The 18,209-nt window shown below is 37.1% G+C and overlaps 2 protein-coding genes across 6 annotated transcripts; one reads left to right on the forward strand and one right to left on the reverse strand.

The window, feature by feature from the left end:
* Window positions 1-2,496: 2,496 nt before the first annotated feature.
* LOC117291431 (solute carrier family 35 member F5-like) lies at window positions 2,497-12,376 on the reverse strand. 3 transcript variants are annotated; one of them, XM_033773105.1, is made up of 14 exons: window positions 12,208-12,376; window positions 11,019-11,160; window positions 9,361-9,507; window positions 8,755-8,811; window positions 8,378-8,471; window positions 7,724-7,780; window positions 7,342-7,481; window positions 6,903-6,984; window positions 6,135-6,222; window positions 5,641-5,810; window positions 4,972-5,131; window positions 4,434-4,524; window positions 3,757-3,938; window positions 2,497-3,080 (listed from the first exon to the last, which is right to left on the reverse strand). In XM_033773105.1, the coding sequence occupies exons 2-14, from the start codon at window positions 11,121-11,123 to the stop codon at window positions 2,984-2,986; spliced, it is 1,470 nt and encodes a 489-aa protein (XP_033628996.1). In that variant the 5' UTR covers window positions 11,124-11,160; window positions 12,208-12,376; the 3' UTR covers window positions 2,497-2,983. The 3 variants fall into 3 exon arrangements, with proteins under 3 accessions (XP_033628996.1, XP_033628995.1, XP_033628997.1); XM_033773104.1 differs by having other exon boundaries at window positions 11,019-11,164; XM_033773106.1 differs by lacking the exon at window positions 11,019-11,160 and having other exon boundaries at window positions 12,208-12,375.
* Window positions 12,377-12,508: 132 nt separating this feature from the next.
* LOC117291432 (demethylmenaquinone methyltransferase-like) lies at window positions 12,509-17,060 on the forward strand. Of its 3 annotated transcripts, none has more exons than XM_033773108.1 (4): window positions 12,509-12,537; window positions 13,634-13,761; window positions 14,081-14,219; window positions 14,482-17,060. In XM_033773108.1, exons 2-4 carry the CDS (start codon window positions 13,690-13,692, stop codon window positions 14,910-14,912), a joined length of 642 nt encoding a protein of 213 aa, XP_033628999.1. In that variant the 5' UTR covers window positions 12,509-12,537; window positions 13,634-13,689; the 3' UTR covers window positions 14,913-17,060. The 3 variants fall into 3 exon arrangements, with proteins under 3 accessions (XP_033628999.1, XP_033628998.1, XP_033629000.1); XM_033773107.1 differs by lacking the exon at window positions 12,509-12,537 and adding an exon at window positions 12,552-12,732; XM_033773109.1 differs by lacking the exon at window positions 12,509-12,537 and adding an exon at window positions 12,827-12,847.
* The last annotated feature ends 1,149 nt before the right edge of the window (window positions 17,061-18,209 follow it).

Consider the following 18,209-nt stretch of genomic DNA (forward strand, 5'->3'; position numbering starts at 1 on the left):
GAAGACAATGTTGAATCTGTCTGGCTTTTTAAATTTTAACAACAAGCAATTAATAAACATACTCCTATTGTTCTCATTATTATCAAGTTGTATGCCTATCCAATTTCGTAGGCCTCAGTAAATCTTATTCCTGGCAAAATTCTGGGGGGGGGGGAATTGGCCAACTGATTTATTTTCCTGAAAACTATAGGTAGATGGTGTTGTACTGTAATTTCATAGCTTTTCAACTTTGGTTCTATTTAGATTAACAACCCTAAAAATATCCTTAACTTTGGAAATAACATTTCTCAACATCACTCTAAAGTTTCGCTCCTCATTGTTCTTCAAAACATCATCTTCATTTTCCTCAATTTCAAGACATATAACCCTTCAACCAATGGTGGCAGTAGTTGCTGAGCTAGCGATTAAGAGCACCGAACTCAGGCATAGGTGTTTCTGATCAGCAGAGTTTGGTTCAACAAGTCCCTGACATGGCACATTCTTGAAGATACTTTTCCATTTTTGCTTTGTCATATACAATGGGTCACTATAAGCTGTAGGTCCTGTACTAGAGGATTGATGGTGCACATAAAAGCGGCCAGACAGTTATCATAGAAGAGAAGAGGTTAAACCCCAGTGTTTCCGGTTCACGTAGCAAGCACTCTTCTTTTTCCTCAGCGATCACTATTGCTTCAGTGATTAAATTCACTTTTAAGGCATTGTGTTGTTTTCACAGTGACCAGAAATATCATAAATTTTTCCCCACTAAAACAAGGAAATCAACAAATAACCACAACAACATGTGTCACTTTCATTTTGTAGTTTAATTTACACAAATTCTTACATTGTAATGTACATTATTCTACACTGTTGGTTGTGAAACATATTAAGTTAATCCACAAGCCTTTCATTAAACAAAATGCAATATTATATTTAATACCATAATAATGGAATCAAAGGAAATTGCAAGCTCCCTTGATATAATATTTACAAATTTTAATACTTCAAGATTATTTATTTGCACATGTAATTATGTGGTATTTACATAAAATGCTGTTTGTTGCATTGCTTTCAAATTTGGCAAGGTTAAGTCAGCATCTCATCACACAGAGTAAATGATACTCAAACCAGTTTAAGAGAAATTGAACTTCCAAACTATTATTAGTTTCAAACAACCAATAACATCATTTCAAAATCCGACTTTGAAATGGTTTAAGACAAATGATTAAGGTAGGGGAACAAAAAGAGAAATGTTCCTGCCTTTGGTTCGCTTTTTTCTGTCCCTTTGTATCGGTTTGAATAAACTACAGCTCAACGGACAAATCCACACACTAACCAAATTACTAGATACAAAAAAAGAAGCAGCAGTATTGTAAAGTCTAAAATTGACACCACTATGGAAATGAGTAGAAGACAAAAGAAGCAACGTAGAAAAAGCTACAAACATCAAGTATACAAAAAAGGCAAATTCAAGTCCACTCCATAGACCTTATACATAACCACAAGAGGGCATCATTTGTTAAGATGATCTTCCCGTCAAATGAACTCGGCAAACTCCCACAAGGGGATATAAACACCAAGCTGGCAACAGCCAATCTCGTATAGAAACTGGTTCAACGTATATAATTATGAAATGCAAAAATCAAGAAATTGTGACAGCAATACTTCTTGTAGTTATGTGAAATTGAGCAGTTAGCTTGGTAGGATTCAAACCCACAACCTTGATTGCAATAGTCAAGAACCTCTTGCATGATAGTTGATAATCAATTAGGCAATTTGATTCATTGGAACTTTAAGAAATTGTTAGGTTTTCCCCGTCAATTTCAGCAAACAATTTAATACAGTTTCATTTACCGAGCATTCAAATTCATGCATGTTTCCCTGATTCATTCATACTGTGGGTTTTCCACAACATAACAATACATGCAGACAGTCTCTCGACATCTAGCTAGACCTTCGTTTATTCGGCAAGCTTTGTTTTGAGCGCCTGTCCTTTGACCCGTGATAAAGGTTTCTTGCATTCATTCTGTTTCCATGCTCCTGTGATTATGTTCTCATTCAGGTTTGTTCAGTTATTCCTTTTCATTTATTTAGATATTCAAGGACATTTTCACTAGTCTTCAGTTAAATATTTACTACCTATTTACAACTAATAAAATTGAATGGTTAACGAGCCTCTTGTTGTTGGCTTATGAACAATTGAATGACTGTTGCACCTTGATGTCATTTAAATGATGTTATTTGACAAGTGAATGTTAAACTATTGTAATTTAATTAAATTACTTTTTGGGGTTGAACAAAGAATTGACTAGAGTGGGATTTGAACCAACGACCTCCGGATTAACGTGCCGGCGCTCTACCAACTGAGCTATCTAGCCCTATATTGGCGGTGTCCCTATTTTGTCAATATCTTTGTTCGGGGGTGCCAGTCAGAAGCCATACAACCGTTAACTGCCGTGTAGCCAGGGATCACACCCAAATTACGATACAACCTGGGAAGCGGCAGCTAGGGGATCACCTTAAGGGGATGCGACTTTTTGTTTCAGATATCAATATAAACCACAAGGGAAACTGACTGGGTAAATTTGTAATTAAATTACTTTAAACTGATGAATGCTGATGCCATGGGCACATGGAATGAGCCAGGTGTTAAATTGAACGGGTTTTGATGAAATTAACTGGAAAACCGATAGTAAGATTGGTGACTTTTAAATTTGCTATATGATTTTTTTTTGCTACAAAATAATTGTTCAGTATTATATTGTTTATCTCTGAAAAACTTAAACACCCTACCCTCTTGCTGTCAAGCGTAAGCTCATATTAGAGTTAAACTACACAGATCATATATTACATATTTTCATTTCATTCTAATCATTAATATTTACACAATTCAAAACTCAACTTCATCCATGAAAAAGATAATCTGGTGGTAAATTCATTCTCATCCTTGTACACTTTTCTCTCATACACATTCTAGGAGTCAAGGTTAACTAAAATAGCCGTTCTAATAATGGTTCTCTGAATCGCTGATGTGCTCCGTCTCTTCCGCTTTGACTCCATCTGGAATGAGACTGACTGACTGCTCCTTGTCTTCCGCCAGTCTGTCAAATAAAAACAACACAAAATTAAACTGAATACAAACTATTAAGGTTCACAATGAAACCATGTTGAACTTCCTCCTGTCTGAACTCTCTCTCTTTTCATTTCTTTCCACTTGACTGCTTCTGTTACAAAAACAGGTTGCAGTGACAACATATAGATCCCTTTTGAATGTTTGGCTGTTCTGACAAGAATCTGAGGATTCAATATTTCGGACAGTATACTCTGTCTCTTGACAATCGCCAGAGTATACTAGCAGGAAAATCAGGTAGGGACTGAAAACCCAATCCACATGCACGGCATCGACAGAGTATACTAGCAGGAAACTCAGGTAGGGACTGAAAACCCAATCCACATGCACGGCATCGACAGAGTATACTAGCAGGAAAATCAGGTAGGGACTGAAAACCCAATCCACATGCACGACATTGACAGAGTATACTAGCAGGAAACTCAGGTAGGGACTGAAAACCCAATCCACATGCACGACTCCGGTCTAAGATGGGATTCGAATCAGGGTCAACTGAGGTCAAGACAGAGCAAGAAATCACTCAGCTAAACTGATCCCCTAAAATTTTGTTTTCCTTTCACTTCACTAAGCGCCTAGGAATAGAAAACCAACAAATCAACTATCGATTCCGAACTCCAAAACTGCTTGCCTCCTATTAGTGTTCTCACCTCATGAGAAGTTTCCGTCTACGATTACACCAACAGCAGATGTAGGGTTTAAGGAGACTGTAAAGGCGTCTTATTCCAACCCAAAGGGGATCCCAGTCATTATACTGATTCAGTATCGAGACGGCAAAGAAAGATACAAAAATAGGAACAGCTCCGACGAAAAACAGAAGTGAAAAGGACACCTGCAATAAATGTAAAAACATGTTTATATCCATTCAAAAGCTTTGAGTTTGATCTACCGCGGGGGACAGTATTTTTCATTTTTATAACAAAATCTTACATTCTATCAAGAAAAATAAATTCCAAGAAGACTGTTTTGTCAGTGGCTGCTTTGACATTACAAGCCTACATTGTTAAAACCTTCACATTGCATACTCAAAGACTTTAAAGTAAATGAGAACTGTAGCAACAATATCCACAGCAACAGATTAGAGTAAAACCAATTGGCAGGGACAAATGGCTTTAAAAATAACCATACATCAATACTGCTTGATTAATCAATTGAGGACTATTTAAGAAGTGACTGTAACTTCTAAACTTGCGTGTACAACCATCTCTTTTTGGAGGAGGAGGAGTGTTGGCTCTGGAATAAAACCCAGTTTGGAGCAGTACCCAATACACGTCTTCAGGAAAATGAGGACTATTGGTTTGTTTGTGGAATGGAAAGCTGTACTTACTCCACTGAGGTACATGTCCAGGAATATTGAGATAGGAAGGGTGAGGCTAAGAGCGAGCGTTGCGATGAGGGATGACGTTAAGAAACAACCCCTGTGAGAAAAACAAGCATTCAGAGAAATTTATTCATAATTCAAGGAAAAATGTTGCCCTAACAAAAGCTTGTTTATGTGTGTTCTCTGAATTGTAATCTTGCAAAGCAGATCGAGTAGTTTGAGCAACACCTACGAGTGTAGTAGTTTTCTTTTGCATCCACAGAAAATTACTTGATATAAAACAGAAACCAATGACAAATTTTGTTGTATCTCGATTGTGCGAAACGTTGTATCTCGACGCCTTTTGGTTTTGTGTGTACTTTCTGGCTATTTTTAGTGAGACACATCGTAATGATACTTTCAAACTCACATGTAACGTAAATGCTATTTTAAGAGATGTTGTTGCACTGACACAAAGATATTTAAATAATCTTGTCATGTTCCCTGAATGTCCATAAACATCATTTTACTAACTTGCACCTCACAAATCCTTATAATTACTCACCAAAGCCAGAGAAACTCTGAGATGACAGTTCCAACGATTCCATTGAGTGCTAAATACAACCAGACTTTAACTGATGGCATTTCTAATGTTTCCCAGTTTGCAACGTGTAGAATAATCAATCCAGGCCAGATCAGGACAAAGTTAAACAGACCCACAAAACCTGCAATTAAAAACACAATTAATCAATCACAAAGTTTCTTCTCTGTGTCGTGTCGTGGCCGAGCAGTCAAGTGCATTGGGATCAAGCTCTGGTCTTTCTGATCAGCAGAGTGTGGGTTCGAGTCAAGTTGGTATTTCACAAAGAGTTTAGACTAGTCTTATTTCGAGTTAGGGTCCTTAAGTTTTCAATAACTAAAGAGTCCTGGAACTAGTCCTAAGTTGGAAAGTTGACCCATGGCCTTGACACTTTTGTCCTTCCTTAAGCAATACACTGAACCACTATTGCTTTGTCCTACAGATGTAATGTGATCATTTGTTATGGCAGGACCATAACTTTCTCTTCTTCTAAATTTCAGGAATTGTTAGTGTTTACATGCATCTTAAAATGTACTATTTCAATGTTTTTGTTTAGTAGCATTCTAGTAAATTGGCCTGTGAAACTTTAGGTGGAATGTAAACAGATCAAAACCAGTACCCAACACCATGGTTCTTATCAAATTTTGCACTTACCAAAAAACATTGGAAGATCCAGCGAGTCCTCATTGTCCACTCTGCGTTTGAGCATAACCAAATAGATGGCATAGAGTAAGGCTCCAGCTAACGCCCAAAGTGACCCCACCTTTAATGTCTCTTGGTCCTGATTGGTTTTAGAGAAACTCACCATAGCAATACCACTAACACTGGGGACAAAAATAACAACAATTATCATCAATATCAATAAAAAACAGAATAGTGAGAGAACACCTATATCACAAGGTCGGACGGCCGCTTCAAGGTGAGGGCAACACTTGACTGATTTGGGCTGTCCACCAGAATAAACAGCCACCAGGGGAAAGTTGCCACCTACTCCTAGGGCTGAAACAGATTTAACCCCTTCACAGTCCGTATGGTCTCAAAGATGACATTCCAGGCATGCAATCACATGTAACTATTGTCATTACACAAAGGGTCCTAAATGACTAATTAATTATTCAAGACAGTTGGAGTATTTGAAAAGAGAGTACCTGATAAGAACGCTGACAAACTTAGTAAGTGTAAACTTGTCTCCTGAAGAACTAGGATATAATGCAGCAAGAATCATCGTAAAAACACCTGGGATATAGAGAGAAAGTAGAGAGAGAGATCAAAGTGTGGTAAACCTGGAGAATATGTGCTTTTGCCTCCCACATGTCATACTGCCTCAGGCAAACTGACATGCAGGAGGAAAAAACAACCGTACTTCTTAACCATGCAACATAAAAGAAAACGCAATGGATTTTCAAGTATATCCTGCAGCTAACAGTAAAATTCTAGTGGATTTATACATGAGGATCATTCACGGAATATACTTCATTTGCTTGGCTTCTACGCTACTTTTCACACCGTTTGATTGTCAAAAAGGTATAAGTCGACTTGGAGTTTTTCAAGATTGTCCCAGTCATCAAGTAATGATTATTATGCTGATGATTTCTTTTATTATGGATTTCATTTCAATATTTTATAATTCGAGAATAATTCTTCCAACAGAAACATACAAATATCTCTAAAACTTATCCACACAGTAACTGATTTTGAAACAAGAACACTTTGAAGTATTATTGTTTCAAGAAAGACTCTGCTAGGGTCAAAATGTCAGGCCACTATTGTTTGCATTTATACCATAGGTCCTTTTGGTTGGTAAGTTGTTTGCAACAGTTTATTTTCTCTTTTAAAACCTTTTAATTCAACTGTTTAGTTCACAAGTTTTCATAATAGAGTAGCAATTTTAAAAGGGGGAAACCAACTAATAATACCTGATGTTGAAGACAACGTATTAACCACAGCCATCTGAGTGTCATCCAAAGCCTCTTGATATGAGAAGTTTGCCAAAAACCACTAGAGATTAAAACAAAAGAGACACATAAGATAACAAAGTAGAAACACACAGTCATGATTCTTTATGTGGCGTGTCATGGCTGAGCACTCAAGTGTAGCAATCTTAAACGCTGGTGTTTCTGATCAGCAGAGTGAGGGTTCGAGTCCCAGCCCTTAAGCATGATACACAACCATTACTGCTTCTTCCTTCGGATGGGATGAAAAGCCGTAGGTCTCCTATTTGTTGTTATCATTGCTCATCATTGTCATACATTGTAGCATTGATTCCTTACAAACAAGGTTTTATTGCTTAAGTGGACATTGGACAATTTGTCAATATAGGAAGATAACAAACTGAATACTTTGTAAGAGACTTACCACAATACAAAAGGACAAACTGATCTTGGCCACCTGGGATAGAGGTAGCTTCTCTCCTACAGGGGGTGGAGTAACGAGGTTGTTTCTCTGAGCGACGTGGTAAGGCATTCTGGACAGCATGGCCTCCTTACCCTGGGACTCTGTCAATGGAAAGCAAAACTACAATTGTGATGATCTTGTAATGGGAGAAGTCATATTTAAATCATGATTCTTCAATTGTAAATGTGTTTAACGAGAATCAAACTTAGGGAATTGTTTTCCCTTGGGACTGATACTGTCAAAGAGAAATGCATGAATAGGAACCAAACTCAACCAGTTTCAATCTGCAGTTTTCAATTGATCTATCTTTGATCTTAAACAGTCAAAACAGATTTCTCCTTACCAGACATTTGTCGTACTTCCATTAGATTACTGAATCGTACTCGACCAATTTTCACAGCTGAAAGAAAAAAAACACAAGTACCAGTGCTGAATGTACTGACAAAAACGGTTTTTAAAAGTGTCTGACATTGCAGGATTGTTTAATTTGCTTTTCCTACATTATTTTGACTTATACATGTATAACCTCTACCAGCCTGCACTGTACCAATGTAATATATTGGGAGGATCAGGTTGGCTCAGTCCCTACCATTCATCTCTGTGGACCCCGACTTGAATCCCACCACAGACCCGAGCATTGGCATGAGGATTAGGTTTTTGATCTCATTGTTTGGGTTTTCCCCGATTGAGGTTTTTCTCCGACATCTAAAATATCTTCTCGTTTCTTATCCATCACGTTATTGGTGCTGATTGTGAAGTTGGATATGTAACAGAATAAATAAAATCTAAACTTGTTGACTACACCTGTGTTGTTCTACCAAACACAACCTGTTGTATTGAATGACTTTTAGGCTCCAGACGGAGTTGAGAGAGTTTAAAGAATGGAATGCCTTCAACCTTTAGGACCTCTATTTGAATCTCGCTGGGGGCACTATGTGGATTGGGTTTTCCATCCCTAACTGATTGCGAGATAATGAAGTATGGAATAATGACTTACGAGATTCACATGGCTCACTGATGCTGCTGTGTCTACTGTCTGTACTTTCTTTATCGCTGTCGCAAAACTTTACCGGAACATAGAGTGGGTCACCCTGAAGAATAAAAATATGATATCTCCATTGCAAGTCATCGTTTCTTTCTTTTTGAACCAGATATTTTATATAAACTAAAGAAGTTTGCATTCTTCAGCATGTGGTCGAGTGGTCAAGTGCACTGGACTCAAGCTCTGGGGTTTCTTATTACTAAGGGACGAGTCCTGGTCTTGACACTTGTGTCCCTCAAGCAAGACACTTAAAACCGCTATTGCTTCGTCTTTCTGATGGGACATAAAGTCATAGGTCCTGTGTGTTGTGTTCATCCACAAATTCTACTCACCAGTAATCTTTCTTTGTCTCCTTGAATGTTTTCAGGGTTACTTTGGATGTCCGTTGGCTGTCAACATAAAACAAATATAAAACAGCTTGATTTTCCACTACATGTTTTCTTTTTTTTAATTCCACACAATTTCTTGGGAATTATGTAAATCCCTGACAAAGAAAATAAACAAACACCAGTCTGACCTACTCTCACAGGACGGGTCGATAGGCCACTAATGACCTCTACCGGAGCTGGCACACTGTTCCATAAAGTCTATTAATAGACTGCTCCTTAAAATCTAGCATTGTCTCAAGCCGAATGAATATTGGCACAGCTGATTATATCAGCACTATTCTATTTATAATGCATTTGCATTGGTTCAACAGAGCAAATGACCATAACTTGACCTTTGTAAAATTTGACCAAACTAAAGTTTGGTGAAGGATTAAGAAGAACTTAAGCCAGTAGTCCTAAAACAACTAGTGCTTTTCAAAGGATAGAACACTCTAAACAATTTGGTGGGGATCAACATCGAAAAAAGGTTATAGGAGGATTGAGGCCACACGCTAGCCAAACTGCCTACAGGGCACAGATAGAGGGTTCAAACTTCTTCCCAGTACTCACATGTGCACTTGGTTTTCCAATGCATTCTGAGCACATCTTTCTCCATGGCCTCCAAAATATAAATCCCAGCAGATACAGCATGAACATTGACGTCTTTAAGTAGGTACTGAAGAAAGGTTTGTCATAACCCTCATCTTTGAAAATATACTACAGGAAAAGTAAACATCGGAATATATTTTAAACCAGTTAGAATCACAAGCTAAAGACCTTTTACAATGTGTACTCAAGTGCCAACATTGAGCCACTGTTTAATTGAAGTTTATTTCACAATAGCTAAAGCAAAACCAGTTTAAATAAATTATTTGAATAGTTATCAAAGTCTTCTCACCCAAAAAACAAATGACAATCTCTTCTAAAAAATCCAAAACAACAAAAACAGCTTATATGTTCAACTGGGTTGTCATTTTGATTCCGATCTTTTCATGTCTTTTCTCATTTTGAATCTGTCTTGTGAAAACATTCTGGTCCAGTAACAACTTGGAGCTACAAGCCCTTTTATCTTGTGAATTTTTCCCTACAAACTCCAGACCCTGATTATGTTAACAACAAAGGCCAATTTTAGAGCAAAGGTAACCTCTAAAAGTTCACTACTTTTTACCAAGTTTGTGGTTAATTTCTCGTATAATCTCTAACCTTTGATCTCAATGCTTCACCACACAAAGTCAAACAATCTCTTACAATCCAGGGGCAGGCTTTAATAGTAAAATGCAGTCTCTTTGTTATGAATCTACCTCAATGTCAATAAGCGAATCTTACATTTGACCTCAGGCACTGCTGATTCTGAATGTTCATTTTAGGAAATGAATTCTGCAGATAAACTTTCATACAAATATTTGAAGTTTAGGTTTGTTGATATTTATGAAGTGCAACTCTAATGTAAACAAATCTTCAGCATTTAAAAACGATTACGATCAAAAAGAGATAAGAGGTATCATTAGTTCAGGGCTTTTAAACTGAAATCCCTTCCCCTTTTTTAATGAAAGATAAACTTGGAAAGGTGAAATATTAGCGTACATTTATATTGCAATAATACTCTACAGCGCATACAATAAATACATCAAATGCAGAAAAAAATACAAATTACTATGTAACATGATGTCAAGATGTTAAATTTGCAATGAAAATAAAGAATATCACTTTTAATTGTTACCCTTACACTGACATTATTGGCCAGGGAGAATGCTGCCAGTTTGTTTACCATATTGCTACCCTTACACTGACATTATTGGCCAGGGAGAATGCTGCCAGTTTGTTTACCATATTGCTACCCTTACACCGACATTATTGGCCAGGGAGAATGCTGCCAGTTTGTTTACCATATTGCTACCCTTACACTGACATTATTGGCCAGGGAGAATGCTGCCAGTTTGTTTACCATATTGCTACCCTTACACCGACATTATTGGCCAGGGAGAACGCTGCCAGTTTGTTTACCATATTGCTACCCTTACACTGACATTATTGGCCAGGGAGAACGCTGCCAGTTTGTTTACCATATTGCTACCCTTACACCGACATTATTGGCCAGGGAGAATGCTGCCAGTTTGTTTACCATATTGCTACCCTTACACTGACATTATTGGCCAGGGAGAACGCTGCCAGTTTGTTTACCATATTGCAATTGAGGCCCTTTCCTTATCATTTTGTTTTCTCCTTACCCGTGTAAGCTCAGAGGAAGCAACCCAAATGGCATCGACGGTGAGCAGGACCAAAACACCCAGAAATAACCTTTTAGAATGACTCAGTCCACTTGTGATGCTCATTTCAATGACAATACTATTTGGTGTATTCCTTCAATGTCTGCCTAAATCAAAGAATGTTTACAACAACAAAAAGACAAATAATGAATGTGAAGAAAAATATGACAAATACCTCTCACTCAACCATTCAACTGGAAGTTGTTGGAGTATTATACAAATAATGTAGGACCAAATTAATTGTAGAGTTCAGGGGAGGTCATGTGAATTAGCCCCAAATTTAGAATGGGGCTGAAAGTTAGTCCATTCTCTATGGCTATGATTAGTCAAACAAAAACAACAATAAAAAAAGGATTGCTTCGTACCTGGTTATTATTAAATACATAAGGCTAAATAAAAAATAATACCAGATGATTGTCCCCGCCCGCATCCTTTTTAGGGGCCGAAGAAAAAAGGAGTACAGTGCCCCATAACTGGGTCTCTAAGGACCTCCATACTGACTACACTACCAATTTAATTACTAAGTGTGGCCCAATTATTTATTATGTTAATTTCAAATTCTTTCATTCGGTTGATGCGGAGCCAGGAGGAGTTGTGCCCCCTGGATCAGCAACTGAAAGATGATGGCAAAATTTACACAAATCCTATACTTCCAGCAGCGGGAGTCTGCAAGAGCAAAGTGGATGGCGGAGGTGTGGGCCAACTTTAAATTCAAAAGCAATCAATAAAATGTAAAACTAAAAGTTTAAAAGTGTAACTGTAAATAGGTTAAATTGTTAATTAGCCTCACTGACACTGTTTGATTTAAATTAATGTGTGCACATTCCTGTATTACTTAGGTCATGATGCTTAGGTCAACCAATGGCCCTAAATTCTATCTCAGTCACCCATAGGGTTACTAAATGAGTCATAATTATAAAATCATATTGCCATTTGCATTGCCATTGGATTAATCACGAGAATGTGGTTTTATTCCAACCCAACCAACCATGAACCAACCAGTCAATCATTAGCGTTAGTGAACCAACCAACTAACGCTAATGATTGACTGAGTAAGTTGGAGGTTGAACTACGAAACAAGTCATGATAAATGTATCTCGTCGTACCATGTCGTACCCATGGTGGCATTTACTTCTTTTGGTATACTCACCCAAACTCTTCTGAAAAATGGCAAGCTCTGCAGGACTTCACTTGGTTCGAAGAAATTGTGTTTTTCAGCTCAATCGTTGAATAGGATTAAAAAACATCTTCGTGTTCGACCATCACGTTTTTATTTACACACCCACATACATTACAACCATACTGAACGTTGATGTCATCTTATAAAATTATATTGCGTTGGAGGAAGCATTGAAGGACACCAGCGTTAACCACTATTATCCAATGTGTGCATAAAATAACTGGTATCCGTAGGAGTGAACTTTGACCTAATTTGATTGTTTTGACTGTGGGGGCCACATGCAGACGTGACAGCAACAGGGTGAGTACAGAAATAAATGTGTTCCTGTATTTTGTGTGGTTTATGTTGTTTTTTAAAGTCGGTGAACTTTGAACTTGTTGTTCAGACATTATAGTTCTTGGAAAAATTTTACGTCGTCGCCACCAACTTCCGGCACTTTTTTTTTTTTCTCTCTTTTTTTTCTGGATGTATATATGCGTTAACCCTTCTTCTAAGGTAAGAAAAAAATTCAGTGGTTCTGGAGTTAATTAACGGCGGATAAATTGGTGGCGACGACCGGAAGATTACCTGGATGGGAAAATTAGTTGGTCTTTCTGACTTTGCGACTTTGGTTGGGGTTTTTCTCTTTTGTCTTTCTTTTGATATTTTGTATCAATAATATTTTGTAGATGTTTTGTTGGTCATCATAGCCTACTACTCCTAGTCCCCTAGAACTATGAGGCTCCTACCGCTATCGTCTCCACGACCGTGGAAAGTTGAAATATCGCAATTATTGAAATTTTACTTGAACTTGAACAAGTGTAGGTGTCAAGCTAGCCCACCTTGTTGAGCTATTAATGGCTCTCTTTTAACATTCACATTGGTCTCATCACTAAGACCGATGTTAAAAGAGAGCCATCAGCTGTTAATAATGGTTCTCTTTTAACATTGGTCTCATCACTAAGAGTAAGACCGATGTTAAAAGAGAGCCATTAACAGCTCAACAAGGTGGGCTTAGTTAGGTCAAGCCAACATTTTGAAAAAGAACACATGAAATGTTGAATTGATCAATCGTGCTAGAGTATGACTGTTCCAATTCAAAATTTCAAAAAAAGAGTACAGCACCCAGTAACTGAGTCGACTGCTTTGATCATCAAAGTATCCGCAAACTACAGTTGGGCTACAAATGCTATTGGAGCCTCTGCTCTGTGTGGCTGAGGGTTATGATCTATACAATAACTACCACCACCAAAGGGATACTACAATGGAGGCAACTGCTAGTGATAATAATGTTGAATCTTTTCTTTATAAGCCTCCTTCCCACACACTTTACAAAATTTACATCATACTGTGAAGTTTGTATCTTTGTATCAAAGAATAGAATGTCTCTTACCAAGTAATTTTCTGTACATTGCAGCCTTTGTAGATCCAATTTACTACAGAATTCCTGTTGAGGAAACCTTGTATTTGAGAATGGGACTCTCAAATTCAGTTGGAAGGAATCTTCGGAAACCATCTGGAAGTCTCACAGGAGCAGTAGTCAAGGTATGTTTGTAAAGGTAGGGTCTGGCAATGACCCTGAATGAAAATTGTGAATTTTTTACCTGAAAGCTAATATTTGTTTTGAAGATGGTTACAATATGAAAGCATCCTTTGAAATTATTTGGTCTGAACTTGTTCTCCCATTATATGGTAGTTACAGGTTAAATAGCTTCTATGGCACCTAAACAAAGATCAGTTGGTTGAGTATGGGCACATTAACCTTGAGGTTGCAAGTTCAAATCCTTCTCCAGTATATTTGATGTTTAATCTAAAATTAATTACAAATATAGTGAATTGTTTCCTTTTTTCTTTTTTATTGCAGAGGCTTATCAAGAACAAAAATGCTTATTTAGAGCACAATGCAGTGCGACGTTGCCATCTGGAGTCCCATCACCACATCTTAGAGGTTGGATTCGGTCCAGGAATTGGTCTCAAAGCAGCCTGCGAAATAATCAAAGATGGTACGTTAACTTCTTCTATTCAAAGCACATGCATAGGATTAAAACAATTGAACACTTCAACAAACCAAAGGTATAATTCCCCTTTAACTTTGTTATGGTATAATTCCCCTTTAACCTTGGTTATGGTATTTGAGTCATGTACTAATATGACCTCGGTCACCAATAAAGTGACGCGCATGCGTCCTGGTTGTTCTGTAAACCATCGATATTGTTACAAACTTACTGTTGTTTTGTTTTTTGTCTTTGTATGATCAAATTCCAGGTAAAGTTTATGGTATTGACTACTCTAAGGAAATGTTGGCTGATGTAACGAAAAGTCTCCAGTCTGAGATAGCAAGTGGACGATTACAAGTTGTATTTGGAGATGCTGCAAGCCTCCCCTACTCAGATACCCTGATGGATCGTATCTTCCACTGTAACTGCTTCTACTTCTGGCCGGAACCAGCGACTGTCGCTGGTGAACTATACAGGGTTCTTAAACCTGGTGGATTCATGGTCACTACGATGAATGTTGCGTCTGTAGCTGCAGCGGCTGAAAAGGGTTTTCTGAAAGGTACAAACTGGAATCCAGAGCAGTACATGGATGTCTTAAGAAGCGCGGGGTTTCAAGATGTTACCATGGAGGATTTGGTTCATGAAGATTCCGGGAATGGAGGAACTACATATCAGGCCATAATGGCACATAAGAACTGAATGTCTTATCAATCAACTGTTAAATTTTTCTTTGTTTTACCCATACACTGATGTGTGTAAAGCACTGTATACAAAGCAATCCAGACAGTCCTAGTGGTCAATTATCTGGGCCCAGTTTCATGGCTCTGTTACCACCGAATTCTGGGCTTGCAGTAACCATTCTTTGCTTACAGTATAAGCGCTAGCTGTGTAAGCAAAATATGTCTAGAAATGTGGACTATGGACAAACACAAGCAGATATTCCCTGCTAACCTTTGAAACAGCTTGAAATAGGCGAAGAGTTCCCTGCTTCTGATTCTTTGCTTATGATAAGCAGAGCCATGAAATTAGGCTGTGCTCTGGAATGACAATGGTCATGGGTTCAAACCCCAGCCGAGTGTTAGTGCCTGTGAATTTATTTTCTGGAGGAAAATACTGAGTATGCACTGCTTTACACACATTGTTGTATGGGTTTAACTAACTACATTGTGTTAATATTACATTTTGGAATATCTCCAATGCAAATTTAACATTTGTTTAGTTGCTCTTTTTTTTTCTTTTTCTTTTTTGAAATTGTACATATGGCATTTTTTAACTCAAAAAGTAGAATGTGTACATTGAGGATGTGAGGGTTTTGTAATAAGAGATGGTGGCTCTTAACAGTTTCAACTAGAATGATAGAGTGCTTGTCAAACATTTTGGAAGTGAGCAAAAAACTGTTATTGTTTTGGGGAGTAAACAGTGTTTCCAAAAGAGAGTATATATAATGTGCCATTTCATAGGATGATCAAGTCAACGAAACTGCAAAATATAAGATATAGTGGCAATCAAATTCAAAATGCAAGTTGTTGGTGTGTTTTGTTTTTTTTTCAATTCTGGAGATACATGAAATTCAATTTGAGCAAGTTAATCTTTAGAGCAGTGTTTCAGTTTCTACTGAAATTTGAGTATCTCAAAACAATTTAATTCAAAGTGAAGGTCTAGATAAAATGTGTCAATTTGATTGAAAATCAGAATCTCAGGGGAAAAAAATTAAAGATTATATTTTTTAAACGCATAAGATAAATAATAGCTCAACAAAAAATCCTCATAAATGTTGCATTCATCTTTACAAATAAAACTTTTCCAAATAAATCAATTTTTTCAATTTTCATTTCATTTTTTGTATTTGCCACACATATGAAACAATTTAAAATGATCTACATGAAGATATTTCTGATAATCAGGGAACAAAGTGAGTAAAAAAAATGTAAATTGCAAAGTACCGAAGGACCCCACTGGACATTATGCCCAAATTATGAAACTGTTTATGTCGAAAACATAACTCAACAAAAGTATGCTATTATAAGCAGGAAACCAGTCACAAACATTACTTTACTTCATAATTCGCTGGTATCCTTTTTCAGGTATACATTACAGTTTTTCTCACAGATTTTAATTGGTGCGGCCAAAGTGTTCCCTGCAATTTTAGTGACCAAATTTGTGCATGTTGTGCTCGTTTTAATGAGTTACTTTTTTGAACATTAAATCAATTAAAATTTAAACATTTCAAGGACAATTTGAACTCATTTGGGGTATATTTTTGTATTTAATTAATTAAGTCTTCAGTTAAAAATTGATAATCTCCAGTATTCAAAACTGTATAAATATTTCTTAAAATTGATGTTCTGAATTAGTGCTAAATATTACTGTGATAAATACACAACTCTGTGGGGAAATAAAACAAAAGGAGTAATGGAGAGTGACCAAATTTGTGCATGTTTGTGCTTACTTTTATGGGGAACTTTTTGAAACATTAAATCAATTAAAATTTAAACATTTCAAGGACAATTTGAACTAATTTTGGGGTATATTTGTTCTATTTAATTAAACAAGTCTTCAGTTAAAAATTTATATTCTCCAGTATTCAAAACTGTAGTTTTCCTAAAATTGATGTTCTGAATTAGTGCTAAATATTACTGTGAATACACAACTCTGTGGGGGAAATAAAGCAAAAGAAGTGCATCCAAGATAGTTTAATATTTAAATAAAGCTCTTTTTCTTCTAACCAAGTATATTCACAGCTTTTACCTCCAAATGTATGCCTTACCACAAGCTTCAAGAAATAATTGAGCAGTGTTTCAATTACCTCATTTTGCATGGTTTTTTTTGTATCAGAATACATGACAATAAATCACCAACCTTTGTGAAGATTGTGTTCAGTTTTCATTAATCAGTCGCCCCTATAATCTTTAGCCCAATTCCACCGATGGTTTTAAGACTTATCAAATGATTGAGAAAATTAACCCTGAGCAAAGTTATGCGATTTTATTAGATTTAACTTAAATGAGCGATTACAGGCTATCTGTAAGCGTATTGGTTCGGTCAGTACATAAATCTAAAGCAGGCCCGGCCACTTTATGCAAAGCTACTGTAACACGCAAAACAAATATGACATTATACCTTTTGGGCTTCTAGCAAATAATGAAGGAACAGGGAGTGTTGTTGACTTGTCCCTCTTAATGTATTTCTTCCTCCTAGAAGGTAGATTGAACTGTAAGTTTTTGTAATATAAATTTTTCCACCACAAGAAACACAAACGATAGCCATTCCTCATTCTCTGGTCACATCCACATTTTGTGAAATCTTAATTTAAATGGAAAACGAATCATATTTGCTGTAAGCAGTAGGCCTAGTCATTAGCAGACTGACTCTTCCACTTGTTGAAAAAATGCTTCTCTCTTAAGAAATTACAGATTGCTCGGTGATGAGCCAGTTATTGGCGGATGTGTGGAGCGCCCGCATTTTGCTTCCTCGTCTTGCTTGATCATCTAGTTACAGGCGCGTCAATTTAAACAGCGCCCTCTTTCGACTTTGCCTTTTCTTTGACTAGTGTTAGTTTTACTAAGCCGCATAATATTATACAGTAACATCGAACCATGGCCATGATCAACATCAAGCCTTCCGGCAACAATCATTACAATCTTTAAATTTCGATGAAGTCAGAAACCGCGAATACTTTTTGCAGTAAAGCAAAAAGGGCTGTGAACTTGTTTTCAAGGTCGTGCAACATAACTTGCCCTTCTAGCTGGGAGAATACTTTCATCCCTTTCATTGAATATTAACATTCCTTTATAAAAATTCTGTTTGGTCATGGTCCACTCTCATTCTGCGAATTGTGAACTAGTGCGGGACCAAACATCGTGCCGGGCCGGGGGCGTGGTGCACCCCCGCACCTTACCTGAAAGTATGACCTTGACAGTGACACAGTGACACACTCTGGTTTCTTATGAAATAAACTCATTTTCAAATCATCAAATTCTCAATAAACACACAGTG

This window comes from Asterias rubens, chromosome 6 (genome assembly GCF_902459465.1).
Source record: "Asterias rubens chromosome 6, eAstRub1.3, whole genome shotgun sequence".
Taxonomy (NCBI): domain Eukaryota; kingdom Metazoa; phylum Echinodermata; class Asteroidea; order Forcipulatida; family Asteriidae; genus Asterias; species Asterias rubens.

Excerpts from the sequence above, each read along its gene's own strand:
- LOC117291431 (XM_033773105.1), bottom strand. The coding sequence starts at position 11,123 with ATGAGCATCACAAGTGGACTGAGTCATTCTAAAAGGTTATTTCTGGGT. Across the intron at positions 5,132-5,640 it reads GGATCTTCCAATGTTTTTTG|GTTTTGTGGGTCTGTTTAAC; the intron begins GTAAGTGCAAAA and ends TTTTAATTGCAG. Across the intron at positions 4,525-4,971 it reads TCAGAGTTTCTCTGGCTTTG|GGGTTGTTTCTTAACGTCAT; the intron begins GTGAGTAATTAT and ends TTTTTCTCACAG.
- LOC117291432 (XM_033773108.1), top strand. The coding sequence starts at position 13,690 with ATGGGACTCTCAAATTCAGTTGGAAGGAATCTTCGGAAACCATCTGGA. Across the intron at positions 13,762-14,080 it reads TCACAGGAGCAGTAGTCAAG|AGGCTTATCAAGAACAAAAA; the intron begins GTATGTTTGTAA and ends TTTTTATTGCAG. Across the intron at positions 14,220-14,481 it reads CTGCGAAATAATCAAAGATG|GTAAAGTTTATGGTATTGAC; the intron begins GTACGTTAACTT and ends ATCAAATTCCAG.